This window comes from Misgurnus anguillicaudatus, chromosome 12, assembly GCF_027580225.2.
Source record: "Misgurnus anguillicaudatus chromosome 12, ASM2758022v2, whole genome shotgun sequence".
Lineage (NCBI taxonomy): Eukaryota > Metazoa > Chordata > Actinopteri > Cypriniformes > Cobitidae > Misgurnus > Misgurnus anguillicaudatus.
Genome location: NC_073348.2, coordinates 24,887,247 through 24,911,684, shown reverse-complemented (window position 1 = coordinate 24,911,684; position 24,438 = coordinate 24,887,247). Strand labels below are relative to the sequence as shown.

The 24,438-nt window shown below is 37.8% G+C and overlaps 3 protein-coding genes and 1 long non-coding RNA gene across 5 annotated transcripts; 3 read left to right on the top strand and 1 right to left on the bottom strand.

Moving 5' to 3' along the window:
- Positions 1–391: 391 nt before the first annotated feature.
- LOC141369060 (uncharacterized) lies at positions 392–5,755 on the bottom strand. 2 transcript variants are annotated; one of them, XR_012372597.1, is made up of 3 exons: positions 5,681–5,755; positions 3,157–3,264; positions 392–513 (listed from the first exon to the last, which is right to left on the bottom strand). It is a non-coding gene; the product is annotated as an uncharacterized lncRNA (long non-coding RNA). The 2 variants fall into 2 exon arrangements; XR_012372596.1 differs by having other exon boundaries at positions 5,598–5,732.
- Positions 5,041–13,573, top strand: LOC129447035 (uncharacterized). The gene is made up of 8 exons (XM_055208591.2): positions 5,041–5,797; positions 6,076–6,298; positions 6,387–6,525; positions 9,213–9,352; positions 9,656–9,708; positions 9,850–9,974; positions 11,799–12,116; positions 12,234–13,573. The coding sequence occupies exons 2-8, from the start codon at positions 6,093–6,095 to the stop codon at positions 12,570–12,572; spliced, it is 1,320 nt and encodes a 439-aa protein (XP_055064566.2). The 5' UTR covers positions 5,041–5,797; positions 6,076–6,092; the 3' UTR covers positions 12,573–13,573.
- A 407-nt stretch (positions 13,574–13,980) lies between these two features.
- On the top strand, positions 13,981–19,291 carry LOC129447036 (schwannomin-interacting protein 1). Its single transcript, XM_055208592.2, has 7 exons — positions 13,981–14,173; positions 14,678–14,882; positions 17,534–17,664; positions 17,750–17,837; positions 18,113–18,226; positions 18,349–18,466; positions 18,654–19,291. Exons 1-7 carry the CDS (start codon positions 14,124–14,126, stop codon positions 18,752–18,754), a joined length of 807 nt encoding a protein of 268 aa, XP_055064567.2. The 5' UTR covers positions 13,981–14,123; the 3' UTR covers positions 18,755–19,291.
- Positions 19,292–21,331: 2,040 nt separating this feature from the next.
- On the top strand, positions 21,332–24,043 carry LOC129446410 (P2Y purinoceptor 3). Its single transcript, XM_055207404.2, has one exon. The coding sequence runs from the start codon at positions 22,609–22,611 to the stop codon at positions 23,881–23,883; it is 1,275 nt and encodes a 424-aa protein (XP_055063379.2). The 5' UTR covers positions 21,332–22,608; the 3' UTR covers positions 23,884–24,043.
- The last annotated feature ends 395 nt before the right edge of the window (positions 24,044–24,438 follow it).

Genomic DNA, 24,438 nt, shown 5'->3' with positions numbered 1-24,438 from the left:
GGATGTTTAGCACCATCTAGTGATGAGATTGTGAATTGCAACCAACCTCAATTTTAAAACACAATGAGAAGCGATGGTCAGTGTTTACCATACATTGATTTATTTGTGGTGGCCCACCACAGAATCAACACTGGCCCCCACAAATAGAATTTTCATGATTCCCATTAACATTTTTATTTCACTATTTAAAACAGCTTAATTCGGCTTAAAATATAATTTGATATATATAATACAGATCAAATACAGATAAAGATCAAAGAGTAGAAGTGAAACATATTTCAGGTGCCAACACTAGATCAAACGCAAACACGACATGATGACGTCACATATATGCTAATTAGCAGGTGGCATCATCACCACCACAGTCTCCTCAAAATCCTGTGGGAAACACTGATGGTAGCTGCCAGGACAAACATTGTGGCGTCGTCTGAGACAACGTAGGGACGAAACGTGCTCTCTTTGTCCGTTTAGGGCTACTGTAGTAACATGCCGTCGACTTCCATGTAATAAGACCTGCGGAGTATGTAGATAAAAATGGCTCATTGTAAGGTAAAAAACAATACAGTACATTATACAAGGTCTTTATACACCACTGATAATATAGTTATGTTTATTATATTGTATTTATGTCAAGAGATCCTTCTAAAAGTTACACATTGCACCTTTAACTTACAGTGCAGTTACATTTCTCTGGTCAATTATACACTCACCTAAAGGTTTATTAGGAACACCTGTTCAATTTCTCATTAATGCAATGGTGTAATGGTGTGGGGGATGTTTTCTTGGCACACTTTAAGCCCCTTAGTGCCAATTGGGCATAATTTAAATGTCACAGCCTACCTGAGCATTGTTTCTGACAATGGCCACCATGTACCCATCCTCTGATGGCTACTTCCAGCAGGATAATGCACCATGTCACAAAGCTCCAATCATTTCAAATTGGTTTCTTGAACATGACAATGTGTTCACTGTACTAAAATGGCCCCCACAGTCACCAGATCTCAACCCAATAGAGCATCTTTGGGATGTGGCGGAACGGGAGCTTCGTGCCCTGGATGTGCATCCCACAAATCTCTATCAACTGCAAAATGCTATATTATCAATATGGGCCAACATTTCTAAAGAATGCTTTCAGCACCTTGTTGAATCAATGCCACGTAGAATTAAGGCAGTTCTGAAGGCGAAAAGGGGTCAAACACAGTATTAGTATGGTGTTCCTAATAATCCTTTAGGTGAGAGTACAGTTTATTTTCATTACACCAAACCATTTGAACACAGAAAGATGAAATTCACGCATGTGAATCAAAGACTCCAGTAAGCAATATAAAAAGAGCTAATAAAAATGCAGCACAAGTACAACTGCAGTTGTAGAAGCAATACAACAGATATAACAGATATAAACGAATTCATGGTTTTCAGTTCCATTTGTCATTGCTGTCAATATGAGCAATGTCTGTTCTGCCACATTTTCTTCGTGAAACGTAATGAGTACCAGGGCCTGCTGTAGAAAATGTGCTCTTTTCATTATACAGAACCAATACTATCTGTCCTTCGGACGCACAGGTCCAACTGAAGGTTCTCTAAAGGAGAAGAGAATGAGTGGGTAACTGCCCACTCCTGACCACCTTCAGAAATCACATGTCAGAACAAGAAGATCTCCAGCTGAATGGGCCACCAACCTCAGGCTGCCGTGTAATCGACAGGAAATGGAAGGAGGGGGACCGATTTGAGGGCATCACCACATAAACACACAAGTATGCACAAATGCACACCCGCAAATACACAAAAGCACGCCCCAGGGTACCGCAGCATCTTTACTGCAGTGTGCCTGAGCGTCTGATAATCCTAACACGTAAGCAGCTGGCAGGACGAGAGCGACACGGGAAGTTGGTTATTACTGTTATCATCATAACTATTATCATTATCAGCCTGAGCAGCAGCAGGTCCCCTTCATCTGGGAGCGGTGCGTCATACGACTGGGTCGAAACCATGAAGTGCCAGGAAGCGACCTGCGCTGAATGTAAAATACAAAGACTGGGAAAATAGGGTTGATTCACTCCATTCTTTCAATTTCTCTGCCGCTCCCTGTTTTCTCTTCTCTTTCCCCACCTCCCATCTCGCTGTTTTTGCTATTCTTCTCGATTTTGTGATTTTCTTGCTATAGTACAGATCCATTTCCAAGCTTTTCAATGGTGTAGTTCACACAGAAATTAAATATCTGTCTGATTTATTCACTCTTGAAACCGGCATAATGTTTTTTTTTAAGACAAAATGTGCATGGGTTCCATTTCTGTAGTTAATAGTTAACAGCTCTGGTCTTCATTCACTATCATTGTAAAAAAAGAACAGAATCAGCATCCTGCTAAACTTCTTTTTTTATGATTCACGCAGGTTTGCTATGACACAAGAATGAGTAAATGATGACCGACTTTTTATTTTTAGTTAAACTATACCTTGAAGGATGTCTCCTACTCTATCATGCTGTTTTGGTACACTGTGACCTCGCTATTTACATCACAGAAATGCCATGCCATATGAAGCATTACTGGTGGGCTGAATGCTCTTGCTTGCCTGAAACAAAGAACCACACATCGTCCCTTCAGTCTTTCTACAGTCCTCCCCCATCAGACAACATCAGTACCCCCGCGGTTCTGTTGAAGCCAGCATCTTTTCTCTTATGTTTGACTGGCAAATATAACCATTATATTTGTTTTTGTTTTTTTGGTAGTCTCCCACTCTGACAACCCACACCTTACCACTGCACACACCACACACACAATGCCCGTCGTCATCAAGCCTTAGGGCACCAAATCAGAGAGGCTGACTTATTGCTGCCATCAAGTGGCCTCATGGGAAAACTTCAACCTGTTGCTTTGAATCCTTCATAGTGAGACACAATTAGCCTGAAGCGCCATATGCTGGCAAACTGTCAGCATGTTTAAAGCACAATCTGCTAAAAGGGACCAAGGGATGTTTTATTCATTGGGCCTCTTGTGTATGACTATAATCTGATGATCGTCATTGATTTTTGTAAGAGAGGCAACAGTGAAACTAATTTGTAAAAAATATATAGCTGTTTATCGTCTTCATGCACTTTGTCGAAAACAAATTTCCTTGAAAAAAGCTAACAAAAAAAGCAAAAAAACACACACTTACCATTGATGAGCATCCTCCAAAAAGTTGTTTGTTTCAGATAAATCCTGTCAATAAACAGGTCTTCCATGGTTTCAAGTAAACACACTCTTCTCTGGTAGGGCAGGCAGTCTGTAAATAACATTAATGATTATGGACGTCAAGTACATAATTGACTGAGGAGGTGGACGCAAGAGGTTTATCTTTCCCAGTGGGGTTAATCAGGTTAAGTACAATATTGTCATGTGTGCTTGATGCTAAATCCTGACTAATCTAAAGACATTATCTCGATATATAAAAACAACATGCAAAGCATAGATGTGACAGGAATATGTTATCTGGATTAAACGTGATTACATTTTCCCTGCCTATGTGCCTGAGGCACAGGAGCTTATACTGCATTGAATGTGACTGAGTAAAGTGTAAAGCTCTTTAGGATTTCATAACGAACATTTTTACTCGTTATAATAGCATATGGCACCCTTAACGGTGTCATAATAATATTTTATGTCATAATGGATTTTTATCATAATACCACCATTGTGACGTCATAACGGTCTTTTATGACACCACCATTATGACATCGTAATGGTCATTTATGAAATCACATTGGCCCTTTATGACGTCCCAATTGCCCTTTATGACATCATAATGCCTTTTATGAAGTCATAATTAGGGCTGTGCAAAAAATCGCCTGTGATTCTCATGCGTGTTTCATCAGTAAAGCCGGTTCCGTGATTAGAAGTAAATCAGACCATCAGCTGCTTTCAAATGGAGTGGCATTTACTATACAGAGCCGTAGTTCACCAAGAAGCTAGGCAAAATCGCATAGATTATTGGAGTCGATTTTCCTCAATCAACGCGATTTTTCCTAACTTCTCTGTGAACTACGGCTCTGTATAGACGTTTCATCGGACGCACGTGATACACGTCTGGATCCGAACTTTTCTTCCGGTTTCGTTTTTTTAATGGTCTGACTAGTTGCTAAACTGATCTCTTGAACAAATTCCTAGTCGAAAATAACAAATGTTTTGGTTTCCTAGGTAATCTGTGTGTTGTTTTTTTTGCTTGTTATATAAATAAACTATGTTTAAAGTACTTTGTTGTTATTTATTATTAGCGGAGTTTACCGGAAGTTATGTGCGGACAGCGACAGCGGCTTGTTTATGTTGTTACTGCTGAAACCGTCTATAGTAAATGCCGCTCCATCTGAAAGCAGCTGATGGCTTTTTAATACTAATCACCAAATCGGCTTTACTGATGAAACACGCATGAGAATCGCAGGCGATTTTTTGCACAGCCCTAGTCATAATGACCCTTATGACATCATAATGGAATGTTATATTATGAAAATGTCATTATGACGTCATAATCTAATTTGGTATTTTATAGTGTTACAATGACCCTTTGTGACGTTATGATGGCCAACATTGCAATATCATAAATAGTATTATTTGATATTATTTGATATCTGTGTTTTTTATTTAGGTTTTATGATGGAATTCACTGCAGTCAGTTACATTCAGAATTTTACTGGTAATATAAGGCCAATATCGTAATATGCTCACCATGAAGCCTTTCTGAGCTAATTCATTCAGTTCTGTAGAAACTATAGTTCAGTAATAGAAAAAAATGGTGCCAAAAATCTTGTTTATTGTAAAGCTTTTTTCCTCAAGAAATGCAAACTGCACAAAATATTAATTTCATATGCGCAGAGATATGTAGAATGTTAAAAATCTTGTAGATTTGCAATTGTAAAACCCAATGCATATCCCCATAGTAACCACTTACACCAAAAAAAGAGTTGTGAAACGAAATGAAACAGTGATTCTAGCGAAACCCTACGTGAACTTCTCCAAGATCTGCATAACTTACATTAAGCCTATTTTGCAAGGAGATTCCAACATAAACAAACACAATATTTCGTTTCTTAGACCATACCAAAAGCGGCATAATGTACATCCAGCCCGTAGATGTCGCAAATGCGTATCACAGACACTGTAATACAAACATAGCAACCTACAACGGAGAACGAGCACATTATTGTGACGAAACTGTCTCTCGGTTGTAGATTTAAAAGTTTTGGCGTTATTTTATGCAGTTCTAATCGTTTTAAACAAGTGCATGGTTTGTGCCTTTAATTCGAACTCACTGCACGGTCCCGCCTCCTTTAACAGCCACTAGTTGTTCAGGAAAACAGGGTCATGAACATCAAGCAATGTTAGTAACATGACACTTTTAAACATTTGGCAATAGCATAGTACTAGTCGCTGAACGGGTGTGCCTGTCTTAACCGATAAGACTTGACAGTTATAAAGTGAGTCTTCAGCCAATACAAGCAACTGAGGAGAAAGAAATCTATATTGATTGGAGGCAACGGACACGAGCAAAGTTCACATTAGTGACACATTATTCAACTGCTGTGGTGAACAAGCATGTCTCGTAGAAATACCATAGAGAAATACCTTCGAAATGGAGGATTATGTCCGCTTAAATCTCCACAGTAAACAGCTTTGTGCAAAGTGTGTGTGAGTAACGTAGTGATTACCTGCGGTGAGTTTTTGGGTTCGCTAGGTAATTGGTTCTGACTCATACGAGACCTGCAGGTGGACTGATAAAAAGCTGCAGTGCGCATGTGCACATTTTATCCAACATAAAACTCCTAGTAAGTATATATTTTTTTATTAAATTACAATTATGTATGCATTATGTATATTATTATTATATAGTAAGTATAGTATGTATGATTAAATTACAATTATAAATACATTATTATATAATAATTATTTGGGCGTGTTTTTCAGCTTTTGCACCATTGTTTTTTCTCAAGATGCACATCAGTATATTTTTTTTTAAGATTTGTTTGTAAAACCGACTTAAATGTCCTAATATAACTAAGGCTTTGTGATGGATTAACCGTCCTAAACCAATCTTTATTTCTAGGTTTACTTTCTATATAAATGGGTAGGATTCGTGTAGCAGTCATAGGGGCCGGGGCCGCAGGGCTCTGTGCCGCTCGACACATCTTGTCTCGGTCTGAGATTTTTGACCCACCCGTGGTGTACGAATTGAGTGGGCACGTGGGTGGCACCTGGTTCTATGAGGATCGAGTGGGAACCTTAGACAATGGATATCCCATCCATAGCAGTATGTATAAGAGCCTCAGGTAAAGAATAAAAAGAAAGTGTGTGACATTATTTTTGGTTTAATCTTTCTCCTAGTTATTAATTCTATAATTCTGCCTCTGTTTTCAGAACAAATTTGCCCAAGGAAGTTATGATGTTCCCTGATTTTCCATTTGATGATCACCTGCCTTCTTTTTTGCACCATACAGCAGTTCAGGAGTATTTGGAAAAGTACTGTCAGACCCATGATATTGCTCCTCATATCAAGGTATCTGTACAGAGTGAAACATTTAAAGGGGCCATGGCATAAAAATTAGACTTTTTTCACGTTTAGGTGCGGTGGTTGGGTCGCAGGTGCTTCTATTAATCTAGAAAATGTGAAAAAGATTAACTTGGTTTTAGTAAACCATTCTCTACAAGCACATAAAAAATAGGTCGTTGAAATTTGGCCCTCTTTATGATGTCATAAGGAGCTCTTATTAGAATAATACCGCCCCCTTGGTCTGCACAATCCAATCACGGCACTGCCATTTAGTGCAGAGAAAAAGAGAGAGAAAAAAATAATTCACAGCACAATTCAGTTTCAATTGCAACAAAGCACCATCATTGTGATCAGTGTTTGCACTTCATCCGCTCATTTGCATTTTAAAGGACACGCCCAAAACGGCACATTTTTGCACACACCAACAAAGTATCAATTTTAACATGTTATAATAAATTATCTATATGGTATTTTGAGCTAAAACTTCATATATGTTCTCTGGGGACACCAAAGATTTGTTTGACATCTTAAAAAAGTCTTGTGCCATGGCCCCTTTAATTGCTTATCAAATAGAGTTCGTTTTGCTTTCTTCGTGTTGCAATCTCTAATTTTGGATTTACATTTAGGTGTTTTGCAGACACCAATATCCAAACTGATTTACAGTGGTAAGTCTTACAAGGTATACATTTTCTCAGTATGTGTGTTTCCTGGGTCTCAAACTCATGACGTACGTGCTGCCAACCATATTTTACCAACAAAGCTAAAGGAACACTATTGCACTAAGGATTGTAAAGGCAACAACCGGTTAAAAATTAAATGTATACCCTTGTATGCACTGTAAGTCGATTTGGATAAAAGCGTCTGCCAAATGCGTTGTAATTGTAAACTTTGGGATTCTAACCAAAAGTGGCATTGTGTGAGACATTTTACAGTTAACATTTATAATTTTATCGGACAGTTATAGTAACAATTTATAGGTGCGGTTCCCTTTAGTTAAAAGGTCTCACATTTTAGTTCTTCCATGTAAGCTCATTTTTATCTAGAAATCATTGAACAGAATTAAAGAGATCACACTTGTGATTTTTTCCCTTTTCTCTGCTGTTTTCAATGGCATGTTTTTGACCCTTAAATAAGATGGTAAACAACCAAAACAAGACTGTAATGAAGCCTAATCAGTCATCAGCCCCCTGCTGCGCTTCTGCTGTAGAGCAAATTATTCTGTCAATATAAGAAACACGGAGTCACAATACGTTCAGCTTTATTAAAGCCACTTACAAATCCAGAGTAAACAAATCCAGGTCAACCCCAGAGCGCTATTAGAAACCTGTTTAGTATTGACTCTGTGGCCAAACATTTTATTAAGACCAAAAACATTTCTTACTCTTTACACTAAGAAATGTAAACCTTAAAATTATATTAGATTTATAGCCTGGGTACATTTACTCCTAAAGGCCATATAAGTTTACATTTTCTGTGTTCAAATACTTTATTTTAAGGGGCACAATTTTTTTAAGATGTAAAATAAATACTTGGGTTTCCACAGACTACGTATGTGAAGTTTTAGCCCAAAATACTTTATAGATAATTTATTATAGCATGTTAAGATTGCCACTTTGTAAGTGTAAGCAAAAATGTGCCGTTATGGGTGTACAAAACAAATGAAATTCAATTAGCTGATGAAATGCAAACAGTGATCACAATAATGATGGTTTGTTGAAATTGAAACTCAATTGTGTTTTCTCGCTCGCTCTCTCTCTCTCTGCACTAAATGGCAGTGCAGTGGTTGGATAAAGGGGCAGTATTATCCCCTTCTGACATCACAAGGGGAGCCAAATTTCAATTAGCTATTTTTCCACATGCTTGCAGAGAATGGTTTAGCAAAACTAAGTTAATGGGTTGATCTTTTTTACATTTTCTAGGTTGATAGAAGCAACGGGGACCCAATTATAGCACTTAAACATGGAAAAAGTCAGATTTTCATGATATGTCCCCTTTAACCATGTTCAAATAAGAGATTAAAAAGCACTTTCACTGAAAGGTCTAGCACTATTAAATCATCTACATCCACTTCCAGGGCTACATCAAGCAAGCAATAGCCACCATTTCACCATCAAGGTTAACTTTAGACCTGATATAGTCTGGCTGTGAGTAACCCACTTTAAGCCAGAATAACTTTGAATTTGGTTACATGTCATTTTTGACTAAATGACTTGAGATATGTATGATATTTCATCATGTAAGCAAAGTCAACAGTTATTACAAGGCATTTGGTTTCATTTATTTATTTATTTTATGGGGGGGTTTGATATGGTTAGACATCTATTAAATTTTCACTGACAGCCTACACTTAACCTTTTTTCAACCTAAATGTCTGGGCTGTGATTAGATGTCTTTTAAATGCAAAATTGTTTGCTTGGATGTTTAGTCAAATAAGGTAACAATGCTTAAAGATATTTGTTGCTGTACACGGTTTCGAGGACATTATAGTTTGTGTCTTTTATCAGGGGTGTAAGGAACACCGACCAACAAAGGCTTCAGCATTACCACAGACGCCACACAAAATCAAAGAACCCTTCGAGTGTGTTTAGAAGCCCCAACAAAGAGATCTTGAAATATTCTCAGTATTACTTGGTAATTTTCTCAGCAACGGAAGCAAGACTATTGCTTATGACAGACCGCTTTGTCCCTCACAGTTCAACACCGTGGTGGAAAAGGTGAAGCCCATCTCCATGGAGACGGAAACAGGGGGAGCTGTGACGTGGAAGTTAATTTCGCTAGATGCATGTGGGGACCGGAACGCTGAGACGTTCGACTCCGTGTTTGTCTGCAGCGGGTGAGGAATGGCATCTAAAGAGTCCTTTTATCTTCCAGGCGTGCTGAAATGGACACAACTGCATCTAATCTCTGACTGCGGCTTGGCATTGATGTTCTAAATGCACGGCATTATTCAAATACTGGCATGTTCATTTACCCCATAACACAGCCAGTGGCTTTTATCTCTCCAAATGGAGGATAAGGCGATGTGAATGGGTATTATGTTATGCATTCGTGTGGCATTTCCGTAAGGGAATTCAGAAGACCACAGGAGCCCTTTAACGTCTCACCGCTGACTCATATTTCCTTCCTCTTTCTGCAGGCATTATTCCGACCCCCACCTGCCCTACATTTCAGGAATAGAGCATTTTAAAGGTACATGTTCTCTGATCGCTACAAATGGATAACCCTAAAAGCCCTAACCATTAGTCTCATTACACCCCAGCATCTCTCCTTTTATCTCTCTGTCTCTCATCTTCCTACATTTAGCTTTGCCTTCTCCCGCTGTTTTCGCAGGTAAAGTGATTCACAGTCACTCATACCGGTATCCAGAGCCCTTCGCTAACAAGTCAGTTGTGGTCTTGGGGGCCGGAGCTTCTGGGGTGGATATTTCCATTGAGTTAGCCCAAGTCAATGCTCAGGTGTGTGTAGATTCTTTTCGAAATACAACGTATTCGTTTCATTGGCTTAGCTACTGGTCCTTAAAATTACTTCTCTTTTAGTCATTTGATAAAGGTGGGTGTTAATAATCGGGGTCGCTCTGTCTTCATTTACTCTGTCTCATTTCGTTCCAAACCATATGGTTTTCTTTCATCCACAAAAGGAGAAGTTGGACAGGATTTTTCATGCTGCTATTTTTTAAAGAATAAGCCACTGTTTTATACATAAAATCATCTTACATAATGTAAAGAACATTATTTTAAAATATAACCTTGACATTTTGGTGGTGGTTGAGAAGAATGCCCCTTTCAATTGATGAGAAAAGCGATATATAAATATAATGAATTATTATTGTTATTATTATTATCTTTAATACTGATTGAGTAAGGCCATGTTAAAGTTTAAAAATTAAAGTGAAATCAATGATTTAAAATCAAAACTATGAGACCTTAACATGGATATCACAGATGGGGTCATACACTCACATAAAGGATTATTAGGAACACCGTACTAATACTGTGTTTGACCCCTTTTCGCTTTCAGAACTGCCTTAATTTTATGTGGCATTGATTTAACAAGGTGCTGAAAGCATACTTTAGAAATGTTGGCCCATATTGATTGGATAGCGTCTTGCAGTTGATTTGTGGGATGCACATCCAGGGCAAGAAGCCCCCATTCCACCACATCCCAAAGATGCTCTATTGGGTTGAGATCTGGTGACTGTGGGGGCCAATTTAGTACAGTGAACTCATTTTCATGTTCAAGAAACCAGTTTGAAATTATTCAAGCTTTGTGACATGGTGCATTATCCTGCTGGAAGTAGCAATCAGAGGATGGGTACATGGTGGTCATAAAGGGATGGATGTGGTCAGAAACAATGCTCAGGTAGGCTGTGACATTTGAACGATGCCCAATTGGCACTAAGGGGCCTAAAGTGTGCCAAGAAAACATCCCCCACACCATTACACCACCACCACCAGCCTGTACAGTGGTAACAAGGCACGATGGATCCATGTTCTATTCTTTTTACGACAAATTCTGACTCTACCGTCTGAATGTCTCAACAGAAATCGAGACTCATCAGACCAGGCAACATTTTTTCAGTCTTCAACTGTCCAATTTTGGTGAGCTCTTGCAAATTGTAGCCTCTTTTTCCTATTTGTAGTGGAGATGAGTGGTACCCGATGGGGTCTTTTGCTGTTGTAGCCCATCCGCCTCAAGGTTGTGTGTGTTGTGGCTTCACAAATGCTTTGCTGCATACCTCGGATGTAACGAGTGGTTATTTCAGTCAAAGTTGCTCTTCTAACAGCTTGAATCAGTCGACCCATTCTCCTCTGACCTCTAGCATCAACAAGGCATTTTCGCCCACAAGACAGCCGCATACTGGATGTTTTTCCCTTTTCACACCATTCTTTGTAAACCCTAGAAATGGTTGTGCGTGAAAATCCCAGTAACTGAGCAGATGAAATACTCAGACCTGCACGTCTGGCACCAACAACCATGCCACACTCAAAATTGCTTAAATCACCTTTCTTTCCCATTCTGACATTCATTTTGGAGTTCAGGAGATTGTCTTGACCATTAGATGATTAGATAATTGCATTAATCATAAGAAATTGAACAGGTGTTCCTAATAATTCTTTAGGTGAGTGTATGTCTGCCTTCATTCAATTCTATTGTGTGGAGAACATTCAATGTCAAATTCTTGTATAAGTTATTGTGCGTGTAGATCTATGTTCAAAAACATCCTGTATTTTTTCAACAATTTAGGTGGTTAATAGGTTAACTGTGTCTTTAAATTCTAGGTCATTCTAAGTCATAACAAACCATCTCTGGCATTACCTCTGCATCTGGCTATCCAGCAAACTACACCTGTTGTTGAGGTCTCAGAGGATGGATCTTTACACTTCCAGGATGGATCAGTGACACAGGCCGATGTTCTTCTGCTCTGTACAGGATACAATTTTAACTTCCCCTTCCTTTGTCCATCAGAACTGGGCCTAGAGATACAGGACCATGTTATGACTCCACTCTACAAGTTCTTGTTGCCCCCTGCCTTCCCTTCAATTTTTTTCATCGGCATTTGCAAAATTATTTGTCCTTTTGTACACTTCCATTGTCAGGTAAGCATAGAGCATCTCAGTTAAACTAAACATACGTTTCGAAAATGGACTCTGCATTCTAAAAAACTAATGCAGTTTTACTAATGGACTAATGCATTCTAACATTTTCATCCACAGGTTCAGTTCGCTCTTGCCATTCTTGAAGGGTCCGTGAAGCTGCCCACCCAGAAGGAGATGGAGAAGATAACACAGGAAGAGATGCACAGAAAACAAGAGAAAGGTGTACAGGTGAAGCACCTGCTCCGTATGGACTCTGACCAGTGGGGTTATTACCTGGACCTGGCCAGGACGGGCCGATTCGAACCACCACAGCCAGTCATTCAGAGCCTGTATGAAGAGGTGGCCAAACAGAGGCGAAAACACCCACAAAGATACAAACAGATGAACTACAGGCTCATTGATGCCACACAGTGGGAGCTCGTGGAACATCCATCAGATCAGGCCGATGATGTTTAAAGGGGACATTTCACAAGGATTTTTTAAGATGTGGTGTCCCCTTATAGTACATATGTGAAGTTCTAGCTCAAAATATTATATAGATAATTTATTATAGCATATTAAAATTGCCACTTTGTAGGTGTGAGCAAAAATTTGCCATTTTGGGTGTGTCCTTTAAAATGCAACTGAGCTGATCTCTGCACTAAATGGCAGTGCCGTGGTTGGGTAGTGCAGATTAAGGGGTGGTATTTTCCCCTTCTGACATCACAGGGGGTGCCAAATTTCAGTGACCTATTTGTTCACATGCTTGCAGAGAATGGTTTACCAAAACTAAGTTACTAGGTTGATCTTTTTCACATTTTCTAGGTTGATAGAAGCACTGTGAACCCAATTATAGCACTTAAACATGGAAAATGTCTGATTTTCATGATATGTACCCTTTAAGGATACATTCATGAGATTTACACCATATCCATTTTTTAAGGTGTGCACCTCATAAAAGGGTGTACTTTTTCAAGGAAGGAAGTCTTGTTTTTAGTGTAATATTAAAATTTAGAATTTACTTTGAATTAATTTATATATATACACACTAAATTTAATTATAAACATTAAAATATACAGTGTGTTTTAAAAGTTCAAGACCACTGAGGAAATTTTATTTTATTTCAAACAGTACAATAGTTTATCGATTTGGCAGATGCTTTTATCCAAAGCTAGACATTTATTAGTGTACTTCCTGTGATCAAACCTGGATCAAACACGTGACTTTTGTGTTGCTAACTAACATGATGCTCTACTAACTGAGCTACAGGAATTTGATTATTGACATAAACATGAAAACTATTTTAATAAATATTAATATTTTTAATATAAAAAAAATCATTTTGTCTTTTATTTTTTTACTTAAAAACATAGGTATAAATTATTTAATTTTTTAAAAAAATATTGTAATATAATAAACTAATATACAAATAAAATGCAAAACTAAAATAATGTATATGCCTCTATCGTATTTTTTACCAGGGAAAAAAACATTAAAGTGAGCCCAGTTGTTTATAAATATTTTTCTCACACTTTGCAAACTAGTGTCGATGTAAATATGCGATAAGTTTATGTTACGCTTTCAGGAGATTTTTAACATTATTGGAGGATTGCGTCATAGCCTTCATCAGCAGTGTGAATAACACGACACATTCCCACAGACTTCTCCCATCTGCTCCCAGTCATCTCCCTGCATGTGAAATCGGACACCAACTTTCTCAACCCTTCCCAAAACAGCTTTATCTACCCTTTCCACACAGTCACTGTCAAACCATACAAAAGATTTACTCATCATTCACACTTTTAACACAACTAACTGTGAAAGTTCAGACGTCGATCGATATCGAAGTCGCCACAGTCGATCAAACTTAAAGCGGCTGTTCAAGGAAAACACAACGGAGAAGAAACACACGGAGGGCGGGGGGAAAGGGACAGCCAAAGGGGTGTTTCCTCTCCGACAGAGGAAGGATTGAAATAATGAAAAAATAATCCATAAAACAGCGTGAATTTCTGAATGCATTAAAGTTTATGATCGTGCCCGACGAGTCGCGATGTCAACGTCGGTTTACCGGTAAATGGTGAGTAAGACTCGTTTGTCATATAATTTAAAAAGAAAACGACAGGAAGTGCGAGTCACATATCGTGATACAAAATAACTGTTTACTTCTAAAAAAATAAGTATAAAGTGGAAGATTTAAGTTTAAAACATATTGAGTGCATTAGATGTATAAAAAGATGCAAGAAGCAAACAGTCTACCAACATGGAAAAATACTAAAGTAGGTTATTTATTATAGTAAACTGTAGTAAATTCTGACATAATAGTGTTTGTGAACCACGCTATTAAATATAGTATATATCATATAGTATTTTTTCATGTAAATAGAAGCCACTTAGGTGTGATTGTGCAACTGAGTTGTTTTCTCCAAAAGTGGGGATTTGAATGTCATGGAGTTGGAGAGTCTTTCATAATCTTATTTTTCAGAGCAATCTTTGTTCAGTGTTTTGGAAGATCTTCAACTTGATCACGTTGTCTCTATCAGTTTATCTTTTGTAAATTAAAATGCATGCGTCTGTGCTACAGTATCATCTCTCTCCAACGGATGGAGGAGGATCCAGATAGTAACAGACAGAATGAGAGGACCACAAATGACCCCTTACCCTGTGACCAGGAGACCAAACAGCACAGTGAGGATGACCACGAGCTTCCCATCATGCAGTGGGAGGATTTGAGTTTGCGGATTGCAGAGCTAGAAAAGAGGGAAGAGGAGAGAAAGAAAAAAGCTGAAGTATGTATATTGTAAAAATATTGTATCGGAATGCGAATGATAGTGTTGAAAACAGCATATATAGTCAATGGGACAGTTTCCCAGACAGGGTTTAGATTATGGGTGTCCAACCTTTTTGTGAGCAAGGGCTACCACAATGGATAAAACAATCTGGAGGGCTAATTCTTGATATAGTCTTGATATATAACTTTTTTGTTTTGCTTGTTGATTTTATTTTATTTTACTTGGTGATATGTTTTAGTATTGTTAAAAATGTTAACTTACGTAAACCAAGCCAGGCTAATATAAAAAAAATGTAAAAAATAAATTGAGACTATTAATAGAATTTGATTTGGTGGGCACCTCACAGACTCTTTAGATTAACCTAGGACTAGGTCTCAGTTATATAAGGATATTTAAGTAGGCACTAATATATGTTAGGAAATGTCAATGCAACATATTTTCAAAATAATGCACCTTAAACATGCATTTTTGTCTGGGATAAGATAAGCCCTGTCCGTTAAACTGTCCACTATATGTATAATATAAAGAGCTTAGATTCAAAACTCTTTTAAGTGTGTCTGACATGTTCAGGCGCTTAAGTTTAGATTCATTTCACTTTAATGTCAATAAAAAGGTTATCAATCAGTCATTTTAATGCCTTATTTTCAAAATTTGTCACTTTAGTCATTGGAATTATTTAATTGGTATTTAACAGATTTGACGGTCTTTCACTGCAAAACCCTCTAAGTACATGCAAAAAAAATTCACTTTTAAAAAAACTCTTCAATGATCTTTCTGATTAAAGGTAAAAGCCTCAAAGATTCAGTCAATATCCTAATATGTTCTGCAAACCTTATTTGAATAGAACCTACCTTAAAAGTCTAGACTTCTCTAGTCTAGTTTCGTTGGCAAACATGTAGGGGTGGTTTCCCTGACAGGTTTAGATTAATCCAGGATTAAAGGCGCCAAGCACGTTTATAAAAGATGCTTAAACGTCTTTTAACTAAAGCCTAGTCCTGGCTTTAGCTAAGCCTTGTCTATAACTAAGCCTAGTCTTGGATTAATCTAAGACATTTAGGGGCGGTTTCCCGGACCAGGATTAGCTTAATCCAGGACTAGGCCTTAGTTTAATTAGGAAATACAACTAGTTTTTACAAACATGCCTTACTAAAAACATTACCTGTGTGTATTTTGAGGTAAAACAAAGGACACTGATGTAGTTTAATATATGTAAGTGCAAGTTGTTTTCAGTTTGGACAGCTCTTTAAAGTGTTTAAATCTAGGACTAGTGTAATCCCTGTCCGGGAAACCGCCCCTGACAAGGATTAGACTAATCCTAGACTAAAATAAATGTAAGAGCTGTCCAAACTAAAAACAACTTGTACTGACATATTTTAAAATACATTAATACCCTTTATTTTGCCTTAAAATGCACACAAGTAATGTTTTTAGTAAGGCATGTTTGTTAAAACTATTATATTTCCTAATTAAACTAAGGCCTAGTCTTGGTCTAAGCTAATCCCTGTCTGGGAAACCACCCCTTAAGGGCGGTTTCCCAGACAGGGTCTAGATTAGTCCAGGATAGGCCTTGGTTATATTAGGACATTTAAGAAGTTTTTACAAACAAACCTTACAAAAAGCAATACTGCTGAACATCTTGAGACAAAACAATGGCACTGATATATGTTAAAATATGTCAGTACAATGTGTTTTAAAATTAAAGTAGCTCAAACATGCATTTTAGTCTTGGACTAGGATAAGCCCTGTCCGGGAAACCGCCCCTTAAGTAGTTTTTACAAACATACCTTGGTGTGCATCTTGAGACAGAACAATGGTACTGATATATTTTAAGATATGCAAGATGTTTTTCAATTTAAACAGCTCAAACAAGCATTTCAGTCTGGGACCAGGACCATCCCTAAAAGTCCAAAATAGATGTGAACTTCTCAAAAATATAAAAAAAAATCTTCTCAGGGTGAGACCTCAAAAAGCTGCTTAATAAAACATTTTTGCAAATTAAAGGGTAACTACACTGAAGATGATCAAATATCTTATGTGTTATTCCATAGTTTAAAGGTGCAGTGTGTAAATTTTAGCGGCATCTAGTGGTGAGGTTGTGAATTACAACCAACGGCTCAGTCCACTTCTCAACCCCGCTTTGGAAAGGAATGAGAAGCTATGGTAGCCGCCACGGAAAAACATGTAATTGATGGAGACAACTTAGTAAAAAAGTTTGTCCGTTAAGGGCTTCTATAGAAACATGGCGGCTTATAGAAAAATGGTGACTTCCATGTAAGGGGACCCTCTGTGTATGTAGATAAAAACGTCTCATTCTAAGATAATAAAAACATAACGGTTCATTATGAAAGGTCATTATACACCCCTGATAATATAGTTTTGTATATTATTTTGCATTTCTGTCAAAAGATCCTTCTAAAAATTACACATTGCACCTTTAATGTGCTCACCAATACTTTAAAACGTGAAGAAAAAACTAAATAAGTGACCTTTTTGAACGTAAATAAATATATATTATACACTATAAGGTGTTTGTCATTTAAAACTAAACCATTACATTGGCCCCAAAGATTTGAAAAAAGGACAAATTCTACAACATCTACAATGGCTCTATAATGTCGAACTACAGTAAATAACTCCTGTTGTTTTAGTGTCTGGGTTTAGCCGAGCGAGGCAGAATACTTGGATCCTGGACCGAATCAAAGCACCATTCACTGCACAGGGAGCCGTGGCCATACGAGGAGGACTACACTCCCTGCCGCGTCCCTGTCATAACGTCACGGTATTTCACACACACGGTCATAATGTTTGCAGAATGTGTCCTGAAGCTTCCATTCAGCTGTGCATAATGTATTTCCATCATGCAGGTTTAATAGTCCTAAAAATCTACAGCTTTGCTTCATCAATAACAGTGAAAGCGAAGAAGAGGATGAGGAAGGGGCATCTAGCAAAGAGGTATTTGTGTATTTCGATGTTTGAGTTGTACGCTTTTAAAAATAAACGTGCTACTAAAAGGTAAATCTTCATGTGATGTTATAGAAGAACCTTTTTTTTTTGGTTCCCCAAAGAACCATTAAGTTAAATGTCATTTCTTTCATTACCTCTATGTGAAATGTTAAAGGTACAATACTGCCAAACATGTTTTGTATACAGTAGAATTGTGTAGTACCTTATATATATCAGTGTATATCAGGTTTATTAATGTGGTTTTACTTGTTTTACATCATCAGAGCTCATGTGAGGCAGATGTACGGAGGAGTTGCTCCCCAGGGCTTAAACAGGAAGTGAAAATTGCGCTCATGGCTCTCAGAGACAAACTATGGGCTGAACAGAAAGACAAAGAGGTGAGATGTTTTAAAGCATGGCTCCCTTGGGATCGAACCCATGACCTTTGCGCTGCTAAGGCAATGCTCCCAGCATTGTTGAGTAATCCAAAGTGCTGATTTTACAATTTTGCTCTGTTTAGGAAGAAACCCACAATAACGTGAGCATAAGAAGGAAAATCCTTAGCCTTAGTGATCTTCAGACATGCTCATCACTACAGCTAAATGCACTCAGGACCTCTTTGAATGAAGACATTCATGGTATGTAATCAACAGCAACATGTGCAATCAAAAACACCATTCCCAATTGTGTTTTTGATTTTTTTGCCACCTTAAAGTTGTCATTTTAATCAGTGGAAATTGTAACTGTAATTAGGGTTCACATTTTCTATCGTGGATGTTTTTTTTTTAAATGACTAGCATTTATTTTACTCCTTTGCGGTTTTAGATTTGAGCTCGGAATTGGTGAAACATCTCGTCGTAAGGGACCACCTTCGGACGAAGCAAGACGCTTTGCTTCTGGATGTACAGGATCTGACATCTCTTTGAGCGATCCTTGTTTGCAGCGCCGCATCAATCCTGGTTCAACGTTGGCACTTTCTGAAAGCAGTAATTTACTGTTACTCATCCTGTGGACTAACAAAGGCCAGAATATCCTGTTCATTCTTGAATACATGTAGCACTCACACAAAAAAAAAATGTATAAAGTGAGTCACATGGTTTAGACTCACAAGTTTTATTGTGAAAAGTCTGGCCGTATTAACAAACCCTAACAACTCTGATTCATATATCGCATCACTTTTTCCTGTACATAGTGCGTATATTGAGCTTCTGTCAAAGCCATATGTGATCAATAACTGTGATGTATTAATCATCAGTTATATTAAGCATTCCAGTGAAATACAATATATGTATTAGACAGGAATATTAACAGCATGAATTATGCTGTCTGTCATGAATGTGCCTTACAGACTCTTTGTATTAAACTTAAAGGGACACTCCATCATTTTGCAGATCCTTGAGTTAAACATTTCATTCTTGCCGTTTTGTAATCCATTCAGCTAATCTCGAGTCTGGCGCTAGCACTTTTAGCATAGCTTAGCACAATCCATTGAATCTGATTGGACCATTGGTATCGTGCTGAAGGGTAACCGGGGAGTTTCGATGTTTTTTCTATTTGAGGCTTGACTCTTCTGTAGTTACATCGTGTACTAGGACCGACGTAGAATGGAAAGCTGCGATTTTCTAGGCAGATATGACTAGGAACAACTGGTGTAATAATCGGTTACTTTCCTGGCGTGGCATGGCTGCGGCAGGTGTAGTGATATTGCGCACTGCTCGAAAATAGTTCCCTTGGTTACTTTCAATAGCAGGGGACTATTTTCGGGCAGTCCGTAATGTCGCTGCGCCTCCTGCGGCCATGTTGCGTCGGCAAAGTTCTTGATTATTACGTCAGTTTGAGAGTATAGTTCCTAGCCATATCTGCCTGGAAAATCGCGGCTTTCAGTTTTCTGTCTGTCTTGGTGCACGGTGTAGGTACGGAGGAGTCGGGTTTTGAATGGAAAAAATATCGAAACTCTTTGATTGTTTTTTTGCGCGATGCTAATGGTCTTGTCGGATTCGGTGAATTGTGCTGGGCTGTGCTGGGGGTGCTGGCGCCGGACCCGGAGATCGGCTGGATGGATTTCAAAACGGTAAGAATCGGATGTTTACATCTAGGGGAGCTGGAAAATGAGCATATTTTCAAAAAAAGTGGAATGTCTCTTTTAAAGTAGGACGAAGTATATCTTAATGCTAAATATTTACATTAATTTAATAAATCATTTATTTTGTATGATAAACAGTCATCAGTCTTTTTTTGGAAAAGCGATGCTTGTTGTTCATATTGCACTGCAAAAATGACTTATTTTTTCGGTAACACTTTATTATAATGTTCATTAGTTAACATTAGTTAACTACATTAGTTAACATGAACTAATGATGAACTGCACTTGTGCAGCATTTATTAATCTTTATTAAGGTAATTTCAACAATTACTAATACTTTATTAAAATTTGGTTAACGTTAGTTAATGCACCGTGAACTAACAAGAACAAACAATGAACAGCTTTATTTCTATTAACTAACATTTACAAAGATGAATAAATACTGTAACAAATGTATTGCTCATGGTTTGTTCATGTTAGTTAATACATTAACTAATGTTAACTAATGAACATTATAATAAAGTGTTACCATTTTTTCTTGTTTTTAGTAGAAATATCTAAAATATCTTAAATCAAGATGTATTTACATGATGAGCAGAGTTACCTAGGAAAGTGGGTCTTGTTTTTAGACAACAAATATACAATTTGAGTAAATTTGTGCTTAAAGCAAGCAAAAATATCTGCCAATGAGGTGAGAAAAAAAATGAAATGAACACTTAATTCAAAAATAATTTTCTCACCCCATTGGCAGATATTTCTGCTTGTTTTAAGCACAGTTTCACCTAATATTTATGTTTGTTTGTTTTTTGTCTAAAAGCTAGACTAATTTTCTTAAGTCATTTTGCTCCTCAAGAAAATAAATTTTTTAGATATTTCTATTGAAAACAAGACAAAAATACTAAGTAAGAAAAATATTTTTTGCATTGTGTGTTGTGTAATTATGCCAGTATTCCCTACACTGTCAGAAAAAATGGTCGAAAAATTACCCGAAGCTGTCACCGGGGTAGTATCCTTTAAAAATGTCATAATATGAATCATTAAGGTACAGATATGTATACATTTGGTACCAATATGTACCTCTGAGGTACTAATATGAACTCTTTAGGTGCAAGGGATGCTGCCGTAAAGCTATAGGGACCATTTAACGGCCTTTCCTCTGAAATTAAATCCCAGTCATATATTTCACTAACTATCACATTTTGGAGAATTTAATACTTTTTAGAGAATAAAATGTATTCGAAATGCATAAATATATAAAGAATATTCAGTATGTGCTAATTTGTGAGTCTGTTACATCAGACAATATCCATTTTATTTCTAAGTGGCTTAAAACATAAAGACAATTTTATAGATTGTCAAATATAGATTAATATGACCACATTTTGGGTTTGGTACCAATAGAGCCAGTGGGGCTAAAAGGAGTATGTATAACAGAAAAGACCCCAGTATGTTTTCAGGTAATGCACAACCTAATGCTGCTGAACATAAATACTGGACTGCATGTTCCTCAGCTGACTGACCATTCATGCACAGAGACAGAGAGAAAGAGAGGAGCGAGACGGAAAGAAAAAATAGGGTTGATTGAGAAAGTAATTAAAATCTTGCAGATCTAGATAACAAATTGAGAAAGTAGTTTGTAAAAGAACGAGTTTGCTATTAGGAAAAATGTCAAGGAGTGCAGTGTTATAAAACTTACATGCACTAAACTTTTTGTCTTGACCTTTTATCAAATGCATGAGGAAATGAATGAATTTCGCCCGCATATTGGAGTTACTTTTTCTGTTGACCTTTACAACAGGTAAGATTTCAGATCTATTTTCTTTTTTTTGTATATCATAGCATGCTTTGCTTTTATATTTGGAAATAAGTGAACGGTTAAGACGAATGAAGAAAACATTAACTCTCTAATCCTGTTCGAACCCAAAACATTTTAATTCTTTAAAGTTTTAAAAACGTAGTGTTTATAATTGATATGCACATATATGTTTTGTACTGAACTCTACGCTGTATTGGATTTCCGCTCAGTGTGAATGAATGGGTATTAATTATTTACTGGAACATACCTGCAAGGACACATGATATTGTAATACCAAAGCTTCTTTGTAGTACACAGGCGATACCCATTAATAAACAAACTCGACTAAACCATAAACCAAATATAGGCATTAGGGCTGCGTGTTATGGGTGTACTGTGCATATAGATGAATACATCAACCATGAAGGCATGTCTGAACATACATTAGGCATCTTAAAGCACACGCTTTAATTGCACGGTCAGATAGGTCAGGAAATGACGCGTGTTCATAATAACTTATAGAAAAGAGAACGAAGATAGTACGAGATAAACATGGTTGATGCGGAGATGAATGAATGGTTTGTTACTGATTGATGAGTTTATAAACCAGAGAGGCTGAATCAGCACAATATTCAAATAAGGTTGAAGGGCTGAGTCATTGGTCAACTTGCAGTTTGCTTGGAAAATACTACAGGGTGGACTGCAAACTTAAAAGTTAAGATTTGAAACGTAATAATATAGTTTTATATCTTGGATCAAACATGTTATATTGACCTATTTCCCTCTTTTCTCCATTTGCATGGAGTTATGAGGTTTAGGAATGTTTCGAAGAGGTCTCCAGTATCAAGGAGTCATGGAAGAAGTGGATTATGTGGTCATAAGATAAACAACATCTGAGGACCATGAGGAGCACAGCTTACCCCATCTCCAGTGCATCGGTGCAACTTGGCACCAATGCAACAGATGTTGCAAGCCAAACTGTGCCACACAGCTGCAGCATCGACGAGTCGTACAAGTATGTTATATTGCCTCTGTGCTACTCTCTGACCTTCTTACTCAGCATCATCCTAAACTCCACGGTTCTCCTGCGTTCCTACCGTTGTAGAGGTGGACGGCAGTGGAACACCTCTCTGATATACATGGTCAACCTGGCATCTACAGATCTGATGTACAGCTTCTCACTTCCATTCCTCGTGGCAAGTTATGTGATGCGTGACCATTGGGTTTTTGGAGACTTCATGTGCAGACTGGTCCGTTTTCTGTTTTACTTCAACCTTTACTGCAGTATCTTCTTCCTTACCTGTATATCCGTCCATCGCTACATGGGCATCTGCCATCCGATCCGAAGCATCACTCTGGAGAGCAAGCGGATGGTTAGAGCCATTTGTACTGCTGTGTGGGTTGTAGTGTTCATACTTACGTGCCCCATCGTCCGATTTGCCAAAACCGGCGATGTTACGAGGAGGTTGGTGGATGGGGAGGAGTCTTTGTCAACAAATAACTCAAATGCAGGAAAATCGGAAGTATACAGGAACTGTTGGGATGATGCCATAGACAGTGAGTTTTCCGAATACGTGCCTTATGGAATCGTACTGCACCTGCTCGGTTTCTTTTTCCCTTTTACTGTCATCGCATGGTGTTACTCGCAGGTGGTACGTACTATTTTTCAGACTTTGCACTCACAGCCTCGCACGCAGGAGGAAGGGGGAATGTGCAGTGGGGCCGAAGGAGTCAAAGACAGGACGTCCGTCTCAATCTCCGGCTCCCAGAATGCTCCGCACATCAGCAGGCGGCGCAAGTCCATCAAAACCATCATCACTATCACGCTCCTGTTTGCGTTGTGCTTTCTGCCCTTTCATATTACACGCACGCTCTTCCTCGTCCTAAAGGAAACAAAGGCTGTCGAGTGCCGGACCATGCAAATGGTCTCCATTTGCTACAAGATTACTCGCCCCCTGGCGTCCTGCAATTCGTGGCTCAATGCCCTCCTTTATTTCTTAACAGGAGACAAAAGCTTAGCCTGCTGCAGACAGACCAGCGCTGGTCATAACACCCACCTGCTCTGGCCTTTAAAGATTCTTGGAGGACAAAAAGAGGCAGAAGACCCAGAGCAGCACAATCAACAAAAAGCAGATGAAGGGCATGAGAGTGACTCAAAATCTTCAGGAATGGCATAGATGGACGGGAACGCAGGGAAGAAAGTGTAAAGGGGACCGTCCTATTTTTAATGCTCTGAATTTTATATTATTTATTATCCATTCTGAGCAATTTCACAAAATCTTAGGCTAGGTTGTATATATTATACTCTTCAGGGCAGTTTCACAGACAGGGCTTATTATAGTCACTTTTCAAGAAAAATAAAGTATTTTTGTCTTGTTTTCAGTAAAAATATCTAAAAATTCTTAAATTAAGATGCTTTTTCTTGATGAGCAAAACGACCCAAGAAAATAAGTCTAGTTTTTAGACCAAATATATCAAATTTAAGTGAAATCTGCCAATGGGGTAAGCAAATTTTTCTTGAATTTATTGTTTAAGAAACTTTTTCACCATTTTTTTGCTTACCCCATTGGCAGATTTTTTGGCTTGTTTTATGCACAAAATCACTTAAATTCAATATTTTCGGTCTAAAAACTAGACTTATTTTCTTGGGCCGTTTTGCTCATCAAGAAAAAGGATCTTAATTTAAGAATTTTAGATATTTTTACTGAAAACAAGACAAACATTTTTTTTTT